Genomic DNA, 21,381 nt, shown 5'->3' on the forward strand with positions numbered 1-21,381 from the left:
CCCACCAGACCTAACAAGTGAAGATGAAATAGGCAGTCTACCTGAAAAAGAATTCAGAATAATGATAGTAAAGATGATCCAAAATTTTGGAAACAGAATGGAGAAAATACAAGAATCATTTAACAGGGATCAAAAGGAACTAAAGAGCAAACAAACAATGATGAACAACACAATAATAAATGAAATTAAAATTCCCTAGAAGGAATCAATAGTAGAATAACTGAGGCAGAAGAACGGATAAGTGACCTGGGAAATAAAATAGTGGAAATAACTACCACAGAGCAGAATAAAGAAAAGAGAATGAAAGGAATTCAGGACAGTCTCAGAGACCTTTGAGACAACATTAAATGCACCAACATTCGAATCATAGGGGTCTCAGAAGAAGAAAAGAAAAAGAAAGGGACTGAGAAAATATTTGAAGAGATTATAATTGAAAACTTCCATAATACGGGAAAGGAAATAGTCAATCAATTCCAGGAGCCGCAGAGAGTCCCATACATGATAAATCCAAGGAGAAACATGTGAAGACAAATATTAATCAAACTATCAAAACTTAAATGAAAAGAAAAATTATTAAAAGCAGCAAGGGAAAAGCAACAAATAACATACAGGGGAATCCCCATTAGGTTAACAGCTGACCTTTCAGCAAAAACTCTGCAAGCCAGAAGGGAGTGGCAGGACATATTTAAAGTGATGAAAAGAAAAAACCTACAACCAAGATTACTCTACCCAGGAAGGATCTCATTCAGATTCGACAGAGAAATTAAAACCTTGACAGACACACAAAAGCTAAGAGAATTCAGCACCACCAACCCAGCTTTACAATAAATGCGAAGGCAACTTCTCTAGGCAGGAAACACAAGAGAAGGAAAAGACCTACAATAACAAACCCAAAACAATTAAGAAAATGGTAATAGGAACATACATATCGATAACTACCTTAAATGTAAATGGATTCAATGCTCCAACCAAAAGACAGAGACTGGCTGAATGGATACAAAAATAAGACCCATATATATGCTGTCTACAAGAGACCCACTTCAGACCTAGGGACACATACAGACTGAAAGTGAGGGGATGGAAAAAGATACTCCACGCAATTGGAAATCAAAAGAAAGCTGGAGTAGCAATTCTCATATCCGACAAAAGAGACTTTAAAATAAACACTATTAAAAGAGACAAAGAAGGACACTACATAATGATCAAGGGATCAATCCAAGAAAAACATATAACAATTGTAAATATTTATGCTCCTAACAGCAAATGCTAACAGCCATAAAAGGGGAAATCGACAGTAACACAGTCATAGCAGGGGACTTTAACACACCACTTTCACCAACGGACAGATTATCCAAAATGAAAATAAATAAGGAAACCAAGCTTTAAATAATATATTAAACAAGATGACTTAACTGATAATTAACTGATAATTTACAGGATTATTGCATCCAAAAACAACAGAATACATTTTCTTCTCAAGTGCTCATGCAACATTCTCCAGGACAGATCATATTGTGGGTCAGAAATCAAGCCTTGCTAAATTTAAGAAAATTGAAATTGTATCAGGTATCTTTTCTGACCACAAAGCTATGAATCTAGATATCAATTACAGGAAAAAATCTGTAAAAAGTACAAACATATGGAAACTAAAAAATACACTATTATATAACCAAGAGGTCACTGAAGAAATCAAAGAGGAAATCAGAAAATACCTAGAGACAAATGACAATGAAAACATGACGACCCAAAACCCATGGGATGCAGCAAAAGCAGTTCTAAGAGGGAAGTTTACAGCAATACAATCCTACCTCAAGAAACCAGAAACATCTCATATAAACAACCTAACTTTACACCTAATGCAGTTAGAGAAAAAAGAACCAAAAACCCCAAAGTTAGCAGAAAGAAAAAAATCATAAAGATCAGATCAGAAATAAATGAAGAAATGAAGGAAACGACAGCAAAGATCAATAAAACTAAAAGCTGGTTCTTTGAGAAGACAGACAAAATTGATAAACCATTAGGCAGACTCATCAAGAAAAGAAGGCAGAAGACTCAAATCAGTAGATTTAAAAATGAAAAGAAAGTAACAACTGACACTGCAGAAATACAAAGGATCATGAGAGATTACTACAAGCAACTATATGCCAATAAAATGGACAACCTGGAAGAAATGGACAAATTCTCAGAAATGCACAACCTTCCGAGACTGAACCAGGAAGAAATAGAAAACATAAACAGACCAACACAAGCAGTGAAATTGAGACTGTGATTAAAAATCTTCTAACATAAAAAGCCCAGGACCAGAAGGCTTCACAGGTGAACTCTAACACATATTTAGAGAAGAGCAATACCTATCCTACTCAAACTCTTCCAAAATATAGCAGAGGGAGGAACACTCCCAAACTCATACTGAGGCCAACATCACCCTGATACCAACACCAGGCAAAGATGTCACAGGGCTTTCCTGGTGGCGCACTGGTTGAGAGTCCGCCTGCCGATGCAGGGGACACGGGTGCATGTCCCAGTCCAGGAAGATCCCACATGCTGCAGAGCGGCTGAGCCTGTGAGCCATGGCCACTGAGCCTGCACGTCCGGAGCCTGTGCTCTGCGTCAGGAGAGGCCACGGCAGTGAGAGGCCCGCGTATCGCCAAAAAACAAAAACAAAAACAAAGATGTCACAAGGAAAGAAAACTACAGGCCAATATCACTGATGAACATAAGATGCAAAAATCCTCAACAAAATACTCGCAAGCAGAATCCAACAGCAAATTAAAAGGATTGTACACCATGATCAAGTGGGCTTTATCTCAGGAATGCAAGAATTCTTCAATATATGTAAATCAATCAATGTGATAAACCATATCAACAAATTCAAGGAGAAAAACCATATGATCATCTCATTAGATGCAGAAAAAGCTTTTGACAAAATTCAACACACATTTATGATAAAAACCCTCCAGAATGTAGGCATAGAGGGAACTTGCCTCAACATAATAAAGGCCATATACGACAAACCCACAGCCAACATCGTTCTCAACAGTGAAAAACTGAAACCATTTCCTCTACGATCAGGAACAAGACAAGGTTGTCCACTCTCACCATCATTATGCAACATAGTTTTAGAAGTTTTAGTCACAGCAATCAGAGAAGAAAAAGAAATAAAAGGAATCCAAATGGGAAAAGAAGAAGTAAAGCTGTCACTGTTTGCAGATGACATGATACTATACATAGAGAATCCTAAAGATTCTTTCAGAAAACTACCAGAGCTAATGAATGAATTTGGTTAAGTAGCAGGACACAAAATTAATTAATGCACAGAAATCGCTTGCATTCGTATACACTAAAGATGAAAAATCTCAAAGAGAAATTAAGGAAACACTCCCATTTACCACTGCAACAAAAAGAATAAAATACCTAGGAATAAACCAACTAAGGAGGCAACAGACCTGTACGCAGAAAACTATAAGACACTGATGAAAGAAATTAAAGATGATACACACAGATGGAGAGATATACCATGTTCTTGGATTGGAAGAATCAACACTGTGAAAATGACTATACTACCCAAAGCAATGTACAGATTGAATGCAATTCCTATCCAACTACCAATGGCACTTTTCGTAGAACTAGAAGAAAAAATTTCACAACTTGTAGGGAAACACAAAAGACCCCAAATAGCCAAAGCAATCTTGAGAAAGAAAAACGGAGCTAGAGGAATCAGGCTCTGGACTTCAGACTATACTACCAGGCTACAATAATCAAGACAGTATGGTACTGGCACAAAAACAGAAAGATAGATCAATGGAACAGGATAGAAAGCCCAGAGATAAACCCATGTACGTATGGTCACCTTATCTTTGATGAAGGAGGCAAGAACATACAATGGAGAAAAGACAGACTCTTCAATAAGTGGCACTGGGAAAACTGGACAGTACATGTAAAAGAATGAAATTCGAACACTCCCTAACACCATACACAAAACTAAACTCAAAATGGATCACCATACACAAAACTAAACTCAAAATGGATTAAAAACCTAAATGTAAGGCCAGACACTATCAAACTCTTAGAGGAAAACATAGGCAGAACACTCTATGACATAAATCACAGCAAGATCCTTTTTGACCCACCTCCTAGAGAAATGGAAATAAAAACAAAAATTAAAAAATGGGACCTAATGAAACTTAAAATCTTTTGCGTAGCAAAGGAAAACACAAACAAGATGGAAAGAGAACCCTCAGAATGGGAGGAAATGTTTGTAAATGAAGCAACTGACAAAGGATTAATCTCCAAAATATACAAGCAGCACATGCAGCTCAGTATAAAAAAAACACAAACAACCCAATCCACAAATGGGCAGAAGACCTAAATAGACATTTCTCCAAAGAAGATATACAGATTGCCAAAAAACACATGAAAGGATGCTCAACATCACTAATCATGAGAGAAATGCAAATCAAAACTACAATGAGGTATAAGCTCACACCAGTCAGAATGGCCAGCATCAAAACATCTACAAACAGTAAATGCTGGAGAGGGTGTGGAGAAAAGTGAACCCTCTTGCACTGTTGGTGGGAATGTAAATTGATACAGCCACTATGGAGAACAGTATGGAAGTTCCTTATAAAACTAAAAATAGAACTACCATATGAACCAGCAATCCCACTACTGGGCATATACCCTGAGAAAACCATAATTTAAAAAGAGACATGTACCAAAATGTTCATTGCAGCTCTATCTACAGTAGCCAGGACATGCAAGCAACCTAAGTGTGTACTGACAGATGAATGCATAAAGAAGATGTGGCACATATATACAATGGAATATTACTCATCCATAAAAAGAAACGAAATTGAGTTATTTGTAGTGAGGTGGACGGACCTAGAGTCTGTCATACAGAGTGAAATAAGTCAGAAAGAAAAACAAATACTGTATGCTAACACATATATACGGAATCTAAAAATATATATATGGTGCCGAAGATCCTAGGGGCAGGACAGGAATAAAGATGCAGATGTAGAGAATGGACTTGAGGACATGGGGATTGGGGAGGGTAAGCTGGGACGCAGTAAGAGAGTGGCATGGACATATATACACTACCAAATGTAAAATAGATAGCTAGTGGGAAGCAGCCACATAGCACAGGAAGATAAGCTTGGTGCTTTCTGACCCCCAGAGGGGTGGGAAAGGGAGGCTGGGAGGGAGACGCAAGAGGGCGGAGATATGGGGATATACGTGTATGTATAGCTGATTCATTTTGTTATAAAGCAGAAAGTAATACACCATTGTAAAGCAATTATACTCCAATAATGATGTAAAAAAAAAAAAGGTAGACTGAATTGAAGAAAGCAACTTTAAACTATATGCTACCTACAAGAAACACACTTTAAATATAAAGCCAAAATTGGTTAAAAGAAAATGATGGGATAATATGTATATAGTAGAGATAATCAAAAGAAAGCTGGAGGGGTTATATTAATATCAGACAAAACAGACTTCAGAGCAAAGATTATTACCAGTGGTAGTAGGTTATTTCATGATGATAAAGGAATCAATTCATTATGAGGACATAATCCTAAATGTTTATGCATCCAATAACAAAATTTCAAAATGCAAGAAGCGAAAACTGATAGAACTATGAGGAGTAATGAACAAATCCATAATTATTGTCCAAGATTTCAATAACCTCTCTCAAATAACTGACAGGAGAAGTAGACAGAAAATCAGCAAGGATATTTAACACTATTAATCAACTTGACGTGACTGACATTTATAGAACACTTGACCTTACACCAGCAAAATACACATTTCTCTCTGGTGCACATGGAACATTTACCAAGAAAGAGAATATTCTGAGCCATATAAAAAGCATCAACATATTTTAAAAGATTCAAGTCATACAAACTTATGATCTTACACTAAAACAGAATTAAATTAAATTAATAAAAAAGTTCTCTGGAAATCTGCAAATGTTTGGAAAATAAATAGCATACTTCTAAATAATCCATGGGTTTACACTGGCGTCAACGGTCATATTGCAACGTATTTTGAAATGAATTAAAATGAAAACACAATATATCAAAATTTGTGTATTGTCACTAAAGCAATACTTAGAAGGTAATTTATAGCATTAACTGTTTATGTTAAACCAGAATAAAAGTCTTAAATCAATGACGTCAGCTTTCACCTTTGGAAAGCAGAAAAGAAAGAGCAAATGAAACTCAAAGTAAGTAGAAGAATGGAAATGATAAAGATCAGAACATTTATAACTGAAATAGAAAACAGAAAAAAACAATAGAGAAAAATTAATGAAACCAAAAGCTGGTTCTTTGAGAGCAATAAAATTGATCAACTTGTAGCCACTCTGACAGGGAGAAAAAGAGAGAAGACACAAATTACAAATATCAGGAATGATAAAGGTGACATCACTAAAGATTTGACAGATGTCAGAAGGATAATGGATGATATAATGAATGACTTTAGGCCAATAATTTCAACAACTTAGATGAAACAGACAAATTTCTTGAAAGACACAAACTACCAAAGCTCAGTTTGGAAATAATAGATAACCTGAAGAAACCTTTTGTCTATTAAAGAAATTGAGCTTATAATTAAAAACCTTCTCATAAAGAAAACTCCAGCCCCAGATGGCTTCACTTGTGAACTCTAGCAAACATTTAACAAAGAAATAATACCAACTGAGCAACACAAATTCTTCTAGAAGACGGAAAAAGAGGGTGTATTTTCCAATTCATTCTACGTAGTAAGCATTACCCTAATTGCAAAACCGAAAACATTACAGAAAAACTAGAGACCAGTATCACTGATGGACACAGGTACAAATATCCTTAAACTGTTAACAAATCAAATCTAACATTATATTTAAAAAAGAACACATCATGACTAAGTGGAGCTTATCCCAGGAATGCAGCATTGGTTTATCTGTTGAAAAATCAATGTAACTGACCATATTAACAAACTTTAAAAAAAAATTATCATTTCATTTCCAAATGTTTTCTCCCATTCTGAGGATTGTCTTTTTGTTTTGTTTATGGTTTCCTTTGCTGGGCAAAAGCTTTTAAGTTTATTTAGGTCCCATTTGTTCATTTTTGGTTTTTACTTTCATTACTCTAGGAAGGGGATCAAAAAAGACATTACTGTGGGGCTTCCCTGGTGGCACAGTGGTTGAGAGTCCGCCTGCCGATGCAGGGGACACGGGTTCGTGCCCTGGTCTGGGAGGATCCCACATGCCGTGGAGCGGCTGGGCCCGTGAGCCATGGCCGCTGGGCCTGTGCGTCCAGAGCCTGTGCTCCGCAACGGGAGAGGCCACAACAGTGAGAGGCCCGCGTACCGCAAACAAACAAACAAACAAACAAAAAAGATGTTACTGTGAGTTATGTCAAAGAGTGTTTTGCCTATGTTTTACTCCAGGAGTTTTATAGTATCCAGCCTTATATTTAGGTCTTTAATACATTTTGAGTTTATTTTTCTGTATGGTGTTAGGGAGTGTTCTAATTTCATTCTTTTACATATAGCTGTCCAGTTTTCCCAGCACCACTTACTGAAGAGATTGTCTTTTCTCCATTGTATATTCTTCCCTACTTTGTCATAGATTAGTTGACCATAGGTGTGTGGGTTTATCTCTGGACTTTCTATCCTGTTCCATTGATGTGTATTTCTGTTCTTGTGCCAGTACAAATTAATCTCTCCAAAATACACAAACAGCTCATGCAGGTCAATATCAAAAACAAAACAAAACAAAACAAAACAAAAACCTGTCAAAAAATGGGCAGAAGGGCTTCCCTGGTGGTGCAGTGGTTGAGAATCCGCCTGCCGATGCAGGGGACACGGGTTCGTGCCCCTGTCTGGGAAGATCCCACGTGCCGCGGAGTGGCTAGGCCCGTGAGCCATGGCCGCTGAGCCTGCGCGTCGGGAGCCTGTGCTCCGCGACGGGAGAGGCCACAACAGTGAGAGGCCCGCGTACCGCAAAAAAGAAAAAGAAAAGGCAGAAGATCTAAATAAACATTTCTCCAAAGAAGACATACAGATGGCTAAAAAGCACATGAAAAGATGCTCAACATCACTAATTATTAGAGAAATGCAAATCAGAACTACAGTGAGGTATCACCTCACACTGGTCAGAATGGCCATCAACAAAAAGTCTACAAACTATAAATGCTGGAGAGGGTGTGGAGAAAAGGGAACACTATTAGACTCTTAGTGGGAATGTAAACTGGTACAGCCACTATGGAGGACAGTATGCAGGTTCCTTAAAAAACTAAAAATAGAGCTAACATATGATCCAGCAATCCCACTCCTGGGCATATATCTGGAGAAAACCGTAATTCGAAAAGATACATACACCCCAATGTTCACTGCAGCACTATTTACGATAGCCAGGACATGGAAGCAACCTAAATTTCCATCAACAGAGGAATGGATAAAGAAGATGTGGTACATATATACAATGGAATATTACTCCGCCATAAAGAAGAATGAAATAATTCCACTGGCAGCAACATGGATGGACCTAGAGATTGTCATACTGAATGAAGTAAGTCAAAGACAGATATCATATGATATCGCTTATATGTGGAATCTAAAAAAAAGGTTACAAATGAACTTATCTACAAAACCAGAATAGAGTTACAGATGTAGAAAACAAACTTATGGTTCGGGGGTGGGGGGGATGGGTAAATTAGAAGACTGGGATTGACATACACACACTACTATATATAAAATAGATAACTAGTAAGGACCTGCTGTATAGCACAGGGAACTCTACTCAATACTCTGTTATGGCCTATATGGGAAAAGAATCTAAAGAAGAGTGGATATATGTATAGGTATAACAGGTTCACTTTGCTGTACACCTGAAACTAACACAACATTGTAAATCAACTGTACTCCAAAAATATTTTTAAAAAGTTGATCATTTCAATAGATGTAGAAAAATCATATGACCAAATTCAACATCCACTCCTGATTAAAAACTCCCTGGAAACTGGAAACAGGAAACAGAAGGGAACTTCCTCAACCTGATAAAAGGTATCTATGAAAAACCTACAGCTAACATCATACTTAATAATTGAAAACTGGATGCTTTCCCTCTAAAATCAGGAAAAAGTCAAGGATGTCTGCTTTTTACCAATTTTACTGGAGATTCTAACAAGTACAATAAAGTATGAAAAACTGTACCCAGATTGGACAGGAAGTAGTAAAATTGTCTTTATTCACAGTCAACATAATAATCTACAAGAAAGCCACTGGAACTAGTGAGTTTAGCAACTCTGTAGGATACAAATCAATACACAAAAGTCAATTCTATTTCTACATACTTGCGATGAACAGTCAGAAACTGAAGGATTTTTAAAAATGCCATTTGAAATAGCATAAAATACGGTATACTTAGCGATAAATCTGACAAAAGGTGCACAAAACCTTATATGTTGAAAGACAGAAAAGATTGCTGAGAGAAATTAAAGACCTAAATATAACTTGTTCACAGGTTGGAAGATGTCAATTTTCTCCAAACTGATCTACAGAGTCAGTGTAATCCCAATCAATATTTACCTTTGTAGAAACTGAAAAACTTATTTAAAATTTAAAATTCACAGAGATATACAAAGGACTTAGAATAGCCCAAACAATTTAAAAGAGAAGAATAAAGTTGGAGGACTAACACTACATGATTTCAAATTTACTACATAGCTACATTAATCAAGACAGTGTGGGAATGGGGTAAAGAGGAGTAGTTCAGTGGAACAGAATGAAGAGTCCAGAAGAGACCCATGCACATATGACAACTGATTTTCATTAAAGGTACAAAGGCAATCAGTTGGGAAAGGACAGAATTTTTAAATAAATGAAGCTGGAATGATTAGGTAACCATGTGCAAAAAAAAAATGAACTTCAACCCATACCTTAAGTCAAATATAAAAAATTAATGCAAAATGGACCACAGAACTAACCACAAACTTATACCTAAAACTGTAAAATTTCTTGAAGAAAACACAGGGAAAATTTTTTGTGACCATGGATTAGGTAAAGATTTCTTAGATACAATACCAAAATATCCATAAAAGAAGATAAATTAGACTTCATCATCTTGTCATGAAATGCACTGATAAGAAAATAAAAAGAAAAATTTGTAAAACACATATCTGATAAATACCTTGTATCTAGAATATATAAAGAACTTCGAAACTCAATAAGAACACAAAGTTTCTTATAGAAAACTGCGCAAAAGATTTGTACAAACACTCCACCAAAGAAGATATATGGATGTCAAATATTGGACACTATGGAAATGCTAATTATAATCACAGTACTGTATCTCTACCTCATTATTAGAATGGCTAAAGAAATTTATCAGCAGACAATTCCAAGTGCTGGTGAGGCTGTAGATCAACTGGAACTTTCATACATAGCTAGTTAGAACATAAAACTGTATAGCCACTTTAGAAAAGAGTTTGGCAGTTTCTAACAAAGTTAAACATATACTTACAACCCAGCAAACCCATTCCTCGATATTTACCCTAGAGAAGTGAAATACTGTCATCATACAAAATCTGTAAACAGATGTTTATAGCACCTTTATTTATAATCACCCAAACCGGAAACCATCCAAATATCCTTCAACTGGTAAATGTATAAATTTTGGTACATCCATACTTACGAAATACTACTTAGCAATAAAAAAGAACAAACTATGGGAACACACAACAGTATGAATGAGTTTCAAATGTATTACGCTAAGTGAAAGAAGGCTCAAAAAGCTTCATACTATATGATTCCATTTATATGACATTCTGGAAAAGGCAAAATTATAGGGATAGAAATGAGATTAGTAGGAATCAGGGCTGGAAGTGGTGGGAAGGAGTGACAACAAAGGGGCCTGAGTTAATTTTTTGTTCTATATCTTGATTGTGGTGCTGGCTACATGACTGTAAGCAATTGTCAAAATTCATAGAATTACTAATATAAATAAACCTTATAAAATCATACACTAGGCAACAGTAAATTTTATTGTATGTATTTTCAATAAACATGACTAAAAAGTGGACACAGATAACTGGGGAAGAAATGAAAATACTGAGCTAATGCTATGCTTAAAAAGTAAAATAGGGCTTCCTTGGTGGCGCAGTGGTTGAGAGTCCGCCTGCTGATGCAGAGGACACGGGTTCGTGCCCCGGTCCGGGAGGATCCCACATGCCGCGGAGCGGCTGGGCCCGTGAGCCATGGCCGCTGAGCCTGCGCGTCCGGAGCCTGTGCTCCGCAACGGGAGAGGCCATGGCAGTGAGAGGCCCGCGTACAGCAAAAAAAAAAAAAAAAGTAAAATAATTTTATTTTAATAGAATGTTAAAAGAAAAGCCTTAATAGGAAATCTGCCTAAGTGCCCATCATCGGATGAATGGATAAAGAAGATGTGGCACATATATACAATGGAATATTACTCAGCCATAAAAAGAAACGAAATTGAGCTATTTGTAATGAGGTGGATAGATCTAGAGTCTGTCATACAGAGTGAAGTAAGTCAGAAAGAAAAAGACAAATACCGTATGCTAACACATATATATGGAATTTAAGAAAAAAAAGTGTCATGAAGAACCTAGGGGTAAGACAGGAATAAAGACGCAGACCTACTGGAGAACGGACTTGAGGATATGGGGAGGGGGAAGGGTGAGCTGTGACAGGGCGAGAGAGAGTCATGGACATATACACACTAACAAACGTAAGGTAGATAGCTAGTGGGAAGCAGCCGCATGGCACAGGGATATTGGCTCGGTGCTTTGTGACAGCCTGGAGGGGTGGGATAGGGAGGGTGGGAGGGAGGGAGACGCAAGAGGGAAGACATATGGGAACATAAGTATATGTATAACTGATTCACTTTGTTATAAAGCAGAAACTAACACACCATTGTAAAGCAATTATACCCCAATAAAGATGTTAAAAAAAAAAAGAAAGGAAATCTGGTTGTGTGGGGTTATTTTTTTTTTGCCATTTCTACTGGCAAAAGTTTCAAGTTTTTCTATACTTCAGCATAATATATCAAGAAAAACAAATGCCCAGAAGTCTCTAGTGAAAACCCTGATGATGGACATAACAGCAATATTAACCTTGATAAAGAGCTGATTCCAATTTGTTAGTCCTTAATTAATATACAGATATACTTTACTACCGTGGAACATTTCTTTTTCAAAGCAGAATAAATCATCTTTCTTTTTCTTACAGAGCGAATAACAGACTCCACTGCACATTTAGTAGGTATTCACAAATAGTTGTTTAATTGGACTAGTATAAATTCTGTTTGAACCCATTAACTCAAGCTTCTCAATTTCTCTACTTGTGCCCTTCACAAAGGGCAACCAGTCTGAAGCTCAAACAGCTCCAGGATTTGCTCAGCTACCCAGAGCTGAGCAGGAATAATATCACAGCACAGGTAACTCTGTGACCAAGTCAAGATACACGTGTGTGCAGACAACTAGCTAGGAAACTACGCTTAACTTAATGGAAAGGACAAAGCACTAATGGGATAAGGTCCATGTGAGCAACTGTACCACTGTCAACCCTGTGGAGAGAAACTACATTTCAGGGCCAGATCTCTCACCGATAACTTCCCAAATAAGTACAATCAAAAGGTATCCTGGAGACTTCTATTCTCTAATGACAATTCTTAAATGACTGCATTATAATTTCTCCCTGCTCTCACAGTTTTTTAAAGTTAATTTTTAATAGGCTGGTTCAAATGACAAAGTACAAAAAAGTATACAGGAACAAGACTTTCCCCCAATTCTTGCCCCACATCTGCCCAGTTCCTACTCCTTCAGTAGGCAAACCCTGTTCTTTTATTTTTATGCAACCTTCCATAGTTTCTTTTTGTATGGTTGTATCATCTTTACATAGGAAAGCTAGCATATATATTCAACTCCATTGTCTTAAAAGCTATTTTTCTCTATTACAGCCAAAGAGAATTATTCTTTGTGTTAACAGTCAAATATAACTCATAAATAACATTTATACCTCTGTCAGAGTTGCCCTCTAGGATTGCCATCTTGAATACATAAAATTTAGTGAAAATATTTGTAGGATCACATCGTTCAGCTTCTGTCACCGCCTCTTTAGCCTGAAAAAAGAAATACTGGGTTTCTTTTACAAAGCATATAAGGAAGACTTTACCATATTTTACTAATACTATTAACATAGTCACAATGGCTGAGGGATACTCATAATGAAAAGACATGAATCTGAGAAAAATCTTTGAAGAACTGTTCTATTAAAATGCTATGGAAATACTGAACTCTGCTTCTGAAAATAGGGCACATTATATATGTCAAACCAACCCTCCTACTGAAAACAACCAAAAAATGTTGGATAGCATTTTTTTTTTAATTCCAAAAGCAAGTGACTAGTAAAGCAATCACCAAGCAATATCTAAGGAAAAGTGAGGTCCCAGAGAAGTAAATGGAGAATTAAAGCTACTTTTTTTTTTCCTGCTGGGCATTTGTAAACCTAGGCAAATGTTAACTTTAGTTTTAATGTACCTTACTAGGTCAGGAAAATAGACATCAAGGCTCAAGGGATCACACTCTTAGGCTAAGGGAAAACCAGAAGTAAACCCACTTTCATCCACATCCTCAGGGGACTGCAATGAAAGATAGATACCTTGGTTCTGAGAAGAATCCAACAAAATGGGGTACGGAAAACCAGTCCCTAAGGTGTAATACAAACAGACTTTCGCATGTATTTAAAGCCCCAAATTACATTATATGGGAGGCCAAAAGATGTCAAGCTATGAATTTAGTTTTCATTGGTCCCAAACATAGGAAGAAGCAAATGTAAATCCTCTCTGGGGGAAGACACCTTCATCTTAGGCTTCAAAATATTTCCATAAATAATTTTTCAAGAATCTTGAGTAGAAACATAAAAAAATCAAGCACAGTAGGAAACAAGACACCATAAATGAGAATCAACAGAAACAGACTCTCAGGATGTAAATAAAAGAACTATCAAAAACTGCCTATAAAACATCTCTGTTTTCAAGGTTTAAGGAAATAAAAGATATGCTCAAAAAGTATATAACTAGGTTGATATTCAATAGTACATATTGATACAGTTACAGTGGTTGTTTCCAGCTGGTATCCATTCTGACTGATTATTGCCCAAGCCGTATCAGTTGTTAAACACTTTGCACATCACACAAGTTTATAAGAAACAGAAACTATAAAATGTGACCTTGCTGATTTGGGCACAAAGAACTACTTGAAATGAAAGATACAATAACCCAAATGGCAACATAATGGATAGGCTTACTAATAGCAATTTATAAGCAGATGAAGAGAAAATTAGTGAACTGAAAGATAAGACATAATAAATATGCAGCTAAAGTGCAGCAGAGAGAGACTACAAACATGGTGGACAGTTAAGTAAGGATTCTATTCTTTTAGGACAATCATTAAAAGAATACAAACAGTAATTAATTTCTACACTAGTAGAAGGGGGAAACCAGAAAGTACAAAAAAATGAGGATAAAGTCTTTTTAAAACAATTGGTGCTGGAACAACTGGACATCCACACGCAAAAAAGAAAAAAAATCTGAGCACAGACCTTAAACCTTTCACAAAAATTAATTCAAAAACAATCGTAAATCTAAATGTAAGACCTCAAACTACAGAACTCTTAGAGGTAACATAGGGGAAAACTACGTGACATTTGGTTTACTGATGACTTTTTAAACAACACTGAAAGCACAATTCATGAAAGAAAAAAGAAGCTGGACTTCATTAAAATTAGAAACTTCTGCTCTGTGAAAGACACTGTTAAGAGAATGAAAAGGCAAGCCACAAAATGGGAGAAAATATTTGCAAAACACATATATGATAAAGGAATTAGGACACACCATTATAAAAATAAATCAAAAAGGAAAAAAGCAAGAGAGGAAGAAAGGAACTAAAAACTCAAACAATTAACAAGATGGGACTAGTAAGCACTTAACTATCAATATTTAAATGTAAATGAACTAAACTATCCAATCAAAGACACAGAGCGGCTGAATGGATAAAAAACAAACAAAAACAAGATCCAACAATGTGCTATCTACAAGAGACTAACTTTAGCTTTAAGGACACACATAAGCTGAAAGTGAAGAGATGGAAAAAGATATTCCATGCAAATGGTAACAAAAAGAGAGCAAGAGTGGCTATAATTATCAGACAAAATAGACTTTACTCAAAATCAGTCACAAGAGACAAAGAAGGACACCATATAGTGACAAAGGGGTCAATTCATCAAGAGGATATAACAACTGTATATACATACACATTCAACACTAGAGCAACTAAATATTTAAAGCAAACATTAACTGAACTGAAGGGAGTAATAGAAATAAATAACAGTAGGGAACATTTCAAAACCCACTTTCAACAGTACATAGGTATCCAAACAGAAAATTAATCAATAGTGGACCTAACACTACAGACAAAATTGACTGAATAGACACATACAGAACATTCCATTCAACAGCACCAGAATATATATTCCTCTCACATACACATGGAACATATTCTAGGATAAATCATATGTTGGGCCAGAAAGCAAGCCTTAACAAATTTAAGAAGATTGTAATCATATCAAGTATCTTTTCCCACTGCAATGGCATGAAACTAGAAAAAAATAACATGAAGAAAAATGAAAAATTTACAAATGCATGGAAATTAAACAACACACTCCTGAATAATCAACGGATCAAAGAAGAAATGAATAGGCAAATTATAAAGTATTTTGAGAACAAAAACAACAAAGAAAATATATCAAAGCTTAGGGAATGCAGCAAAGATAGTTCTAAGAAGGAAGTTTATAGCAATAAATGCCTACATTAAGAAAAGATCTCAAATAAACAACCTACCTTTACTTCTCAAGGAATTATAAAGAAAAAACTAAGCCCAAATTTAGCAGGAGGGAATTAAAGATTAGAGCAGAGATAAATGATATAGAGACTAGAAAGATAATAGAAAAAAAATAATGAAACAAAGTTAAACAGACAACCCACTAAGACTGAATCAGGAAGAAACAGAAAATCAGAACAGACCAATAATAAGGAGACTGAATCAGTAATCAAAAACAGCCCAACAAAGAAAATACCAGGACCAGATGGTTTTAGTGGTGATTTATATCAAACATTTGAAGAAGAATTAATGCCAATCTTTCTCAAACTCTTCCAATTGAAGAGGGAACACTCCAAAACTCATATCACGAGGCCAGCATTACCCTAATACCAAAGTCAGATAAAAATACCACAAGAAAAAAGCAACAGGCCAATATCCCTGATGAATATAGATGCAAACATTCTCAACAGAATACTAGCAAACAGAATTCAACAGCCCATTAAAAAGATCATACACCATGATCAAGTGGAATTTATTCCTCGGATGCAAGGATGGTTCATACACAAATCAATAAAAATAATGCATTACAGTAACAGAATGAAAGATAAAAATACTATGATTCTCTCAATAGATACAGATAAAGTATTTGACAAAATTCAACACTCTTTCATAATAAAAGCTCTCAAAAAACTGGGTATAAAAGGAGCCTATCTCAAAATAACAAAGGCCATATGACAAAAAAACAGCTAACAACATACTCAGTGGTGAAATGTGAAAGGTGTTCCTCTAAATTCAGGAACAAGACAAGGATGTTCATTCTCACGACTTCTGTTCAACATAGTACTTTTTTTTAGACCTAAGTAATTTATTTTTAAATTTTTTTTTTTTTTTTTTGCGGTACACAGGCCTCTCACTGTTGTGGCCTCTCCCGTTGCAGGGCATAGGCTCCAGACGCGCAGGCTCAGCGGCCATGGCTCACGGGCCTAGCCGCTCCACGGCATGTGGGATCTTCCTGGACCAGGGCACGAACCCGTGTCCCCTGCATCGGCAGGCGGACTCTCAACCACTGCGCCACCAGGGAAGCCCTAAACTTTATTTTTAAGTTCTTTTTATTCAATTTAATTTTATATTGGGGTATAGTTGATTTAAGTTCTTTTTATTCAATTTAATTTTTATTTTATATTGGGGTATAGTTGATTTACAATGTGTTGTTAGTTTCAGGTGTACGGCAAAGTGGTTCTATTATACATATACATATATCCATTCTTCTTCAGAGTCTTTTCCCATATAGATGATTAGAGAATATTGAGTAGAGTTCCCTGTGCTATACAGGAAGTCCTTGTTGATTATCTATTTTATATACAGTAGTGTGCATATGTTAATCCCAAACTCCTAATTTATACCTCCCTCCACCTTTCCCCTTTGATAACCATAAGTTTGTTTTCAAAGTCTGTGAGTTGGTTTCTGTTTTGTAAATAAGTTCATTTGTATCATCTTTTTAGATTCCACATATAAGTGATCTCGTATGATATTTGTCTTTCTCTGTCTTAGTTCACTTAGTATGATTATCTCTAGGTCCATCCATGTTGCTGCATTATGGATGGCATTATTTCACTCTTTTTTATGGCCGAGTAATACTCCACTGTACATATGTACAACATCGTCTTTATCCATTCCTCTGTCAATGGACATTTAGGTTCTTTCCATGTCTTGGCTGTTGTAAATAGTGCTGCAATAAATATTGGGGTGCATGTATCTTTTCAAATTATGGTTTTATCCAGATATATGCCCAGAAGTGGGACAGCTAGACCATATGGTAGTTCTATTTTTAGTTTTTTAAGAAAACTCCATACTGTTCTCCATAGTGGTTGTATCAATTTATATTCCCGCAAAGAGTGTAGGAGTGTTCCCTTTTCTCCACACTCTCTCCAGGATTTATTGTTTGTGGCTTTTTTTTTTTTTTTTTTTGCGGTACGTGGGCCTCTCACTGCTGTGGCCTCTCCTGTTGCGGAGCACAGGCTCCAGACGTGCAGGCCCAGCGGCCATGGCTCACAGGCCTAGCTTCTCCATGGCATGTGGGATCCTCCCTGACCGGGGCACAAACCCGTGTCCCTTGCACCGGCAGGCAGACTTGCAACCACTGCGCCACCAGGGAAGCTCATGTTTGTGGCTTTTTGATGATGGCCATTCTGACAGGTGTGAGGAGATACCTCACTGTACTTCTGATTTGCATTTCTCTAATAATTAGCGATGCTGAGCATCTTTTCATGTGCTTTTTGGCCATCTGTATGTCTTCTCTGGAGACATGTCTATTTAGGTCTTCAGCCCCTTTTTTGATTGGGTTGTCTGGTTTTTTTTTGTTATTGAGCTGCATGAGCTATTTGTACATTTTGGAGATTAATCCCCTGTTGGTCACTTTGTTTGCAAATATTTTCTCCCATTCTGTGGTTGTCTTTTCGTTTTGTTGATGGTTTCCTTTACTGTGCAAAAGTTTTTAAGTTTAATTAGGTCCCGTTTATTTTTGTTTTTATTTTCATTACTCTAGGGGTGGATCCAAAAAGATATTGCTGCAATTCATGTCAAAGAGTGTTCTGCCTATGTTTTCCTCTAAGAGTTTTATAGTATCTGCTCTTACATTTAGATCGTTACAGTAAGTCCCCTACACACGAACAAGTTCCATTGCAAGAGCGCGTTTCTAAGTCCAACAAAGTTAGCCTAGGTACCCAACTAACAAAATCGGCTATATAGTACTGTACTGTAATAGATTTATAATACTTTTCACACAAATAATACATAAAAACAAGCAAACACAAAAAATAAAACATTTTTAATCTTACAGTACAGTACCCTGAAAAGTACAGTAGTACAGCACAACAGCTGGCATACAGGTGCTGGCATCAAGTGAACAGGCAAGAAGAGTTACTGACTGGAGGAGGGAGGGGAGGTGGGAGATGGTAGAGCTGAAGGATCATCAGCCATAGGTGACGGAGGGCAAGCTGCAATTTCACTAATGCCTGACGCTGATGGCACAGGTTCTGGTTCCTTGCTGGATTCAATTCTATCTACTCTCTTGAAAAAAACAATCCAGTGATGTCTGGGTAGTAGCTCTTTTCTTCTTGTCATATATGACATGGTAGCACTGGATGGCATTCTGAATGGCTGCTGCAACCTTTGTGTATTGCTCTACGTTCGGGTCCTGTGCCTCAAAAACTAACAGTACCTCCTCATATAAAGAAAACCCCCTTGCCATTTCCTGCATCAAGAATTTCTTTGGTTCTTCAGTTACTTTTTCTTCCTCTTGTCTCTCCTCGTCCTTTCTCTGGGCCTCCAATTCCATCAGGTCTTCATTAGTAAGCTCCTCATGTTGCACAGAAAGGAGTTCAGTGAAGCTGTCCTCTTGCAGATCTAGCTCCAGCTTCTTGCTGAGGGTCACGAAGTTGCTGAAGACCTCTTTGTACTCCTCATCCACATTCTCAAATCCACAAAAATCGTGAACAAACTGCGGCCAAAGGTTCTTCCAAACCCCATTCATGGTGACGGCCATAACCTTACGCCAAGAAAAGTCAATGTTTTTTACGGCCTTACAGATGTTATAGTCCTTCCAAAATTGTCACAAGGTTGTTCCTGATTGATCACTAACCTTTACTGTCTGATGAAAAGTGTGACATAAATGATGTTTCTTGAAAGTCGCTATAACTCCCTGGTCCATAGGCTGGATGAGCAATGTATTCAGTAGTATTTGGTGGCAGATGCACTACTCTGACGTTGGGATGAAAGTCATCCATGAATGGGGAGTGGCCTGGAGCACTGTCGAGCAGCAAAAGAATATTGAATGGGACGTCTTTCTCCAAGCAATATTTCTCTACCTCCAAGATAAAGTGGTGGAAAAACCAGTCCTGGAAAATGGCCTGTGTAATCAGGCTTTGGGGTTACTCTTCCACACGACAGGAAGAGAGCCCTTGGCTATGCTTTTAAGGGCTCTTGGGTTCTCTGAATGATAAACTAAGGGAGGCTTCAGCTTCAGATTGCCAGAAGCATTGCCAACAAGCAACAGAGTTAGCCTATCCTTTGCTGCTTTATAGCCGGGCATCAACTTTTCCTTCTTACTGATGTAACTTTGGTCTGGCATCCTCTTCCAGTACAGTCTTATCTCATCCACATTAAAACCCTGCTCAGGTAAATACGTGCCTTCATCAATAATTTCTCAAAGCGTTTCAGGGAATTCCCAGGCAGCTACCATATCTGCACTCACTGCCTCGCCACTTACTTTTATGTTGTGAAGGTTGGCTCTAGCCTTGAACTGATGAAACCACCCATGGCTGGCGTTAAAAGATGCTCCCTCTGATTCTTCACCATGTTTCTTTCTCAAGTCTTTTAGGTTTCTCTTGAAGGCTTTTAGCTTTCTCTTGAATCAGCATTAAGCTGAACGGGACTCAACGCTGATGCTGATCCTGCATCCACACACTGAAAAGTTTCTTCATCTCCTCCACCACTTTTACACATTTCTTCGATATTACTGCCGACATCATCGGCACAGTAGACTTCACATGTTCCATGATCTTGTCCTTGTTCTTTAGAATTGTGCCGAAGGTTGAATGACTCATGTTATAAGAATGAGCAACGTCTACCATCTTTTTGCCTTGCTCCACTCTCTCAATTGTTTTCATTTTTGTTTCCATCGTTATTGCTTGGCACTTCTTAGCAGTATCAGCTACATCACTGCTGCTTTTACACTTGCTTCCAGACATCCTGGGCTTGAAATAAAGACACTGTACTACTGTACTCTATACAGTATAGTACAGTAGAGTACACAAAAGCACAACTTGTAGAGGATACACACATATGACAATGTATGCCAGACACGTGAACTAACTTAATGTGGACTGGACATGCAAACGCATGTTCGCATCTTTGAAAGTTGGCAACTTGAAGGTTCATATGTAGGGGACTTACTGTAATCTATTCTGAGTTTATTTTTGTGTGTGGTGTTAGAGAATGTTCTAATTTCATTCTTTTCCATGTAGCTGTACAGTTTTCCCAGCACCACTTATTGAAGAGGCTGTCTTTTCTCCATTGTATATTCTTGCCTCCTTTGTCATAGTTTAGGTGACCATAGGTGGGTGAGTTTATTTATGGGCTTTCTATCCTGTACCACTGATCTATATTTCTATTTTTGTGCCAGTACCATATTGTCTTGATTACTGTAGCTTTGTAGTATAGTCTGAAGTCAGGGAGCCTAATTCCTGCAGCTCTGTTTTTCTTTCTCAAGATTGCTTTGGCTATTCAGGGTCTTTTGTGTTTCCATACAAACTGTAAAATTCTTTTGTTCTAGTTCTGGTAAAAAGGCCATTGGTAATTTGATAGGGATTGCACTGAATCTGTAGATTGCTTTGGGTAGTACACTCATTTTCACAACGTTGATTCTTCCAATACAAAAACATGGTATATCTTTCCATCTGGTTCTGTCATCTTTGATTTCTTTTATCAGTCAGTTTCT

The 21,381-nt window shown here is 37.1% G+C and overlaps 1 protein-coding gene across 1 annotated transcript in view; it reads right to left on the reverse strand.

The window, feature by feature from the left end:
- TEX11 (testis expressed 11) overlaps positions 1–21,381 on the reverse strand; it is a gene marked incomplete at its 5' end in the record, with an annotated part of 336,930 nt that overhangs the window by 95,103 nt on the left and 220,446 nt on the right. Inside the window, one exon of the mRNA XM_029241408.1 lies at positions 13,024–13,126. Coding sequence (XP_029097241.1) covers positions 13,024–13,126 — 103 coding nt within the window. The remainder of the gene's footprint in view (positions 1–13,023; positions 13,127–21,381) is intronic.

Source organism: Monodon monoceros, unplaced genomic scaffold (assembly GCF_005190385.1).
Source record: "Monodon monoceros isolate NGI ecotype Baffin Bay Population unplaced genomic scaffold, NGI_Narwhal_1 Super_Scaffold_22, whole genome shotgun sequence".
In the NCBI taxonomy this organism is placed as follows: Eukaryota; Metazoa; Chordata; class Mammalia; order Artiodactyla; family Monodontidae; genus Monodon; species Monodon monoceros.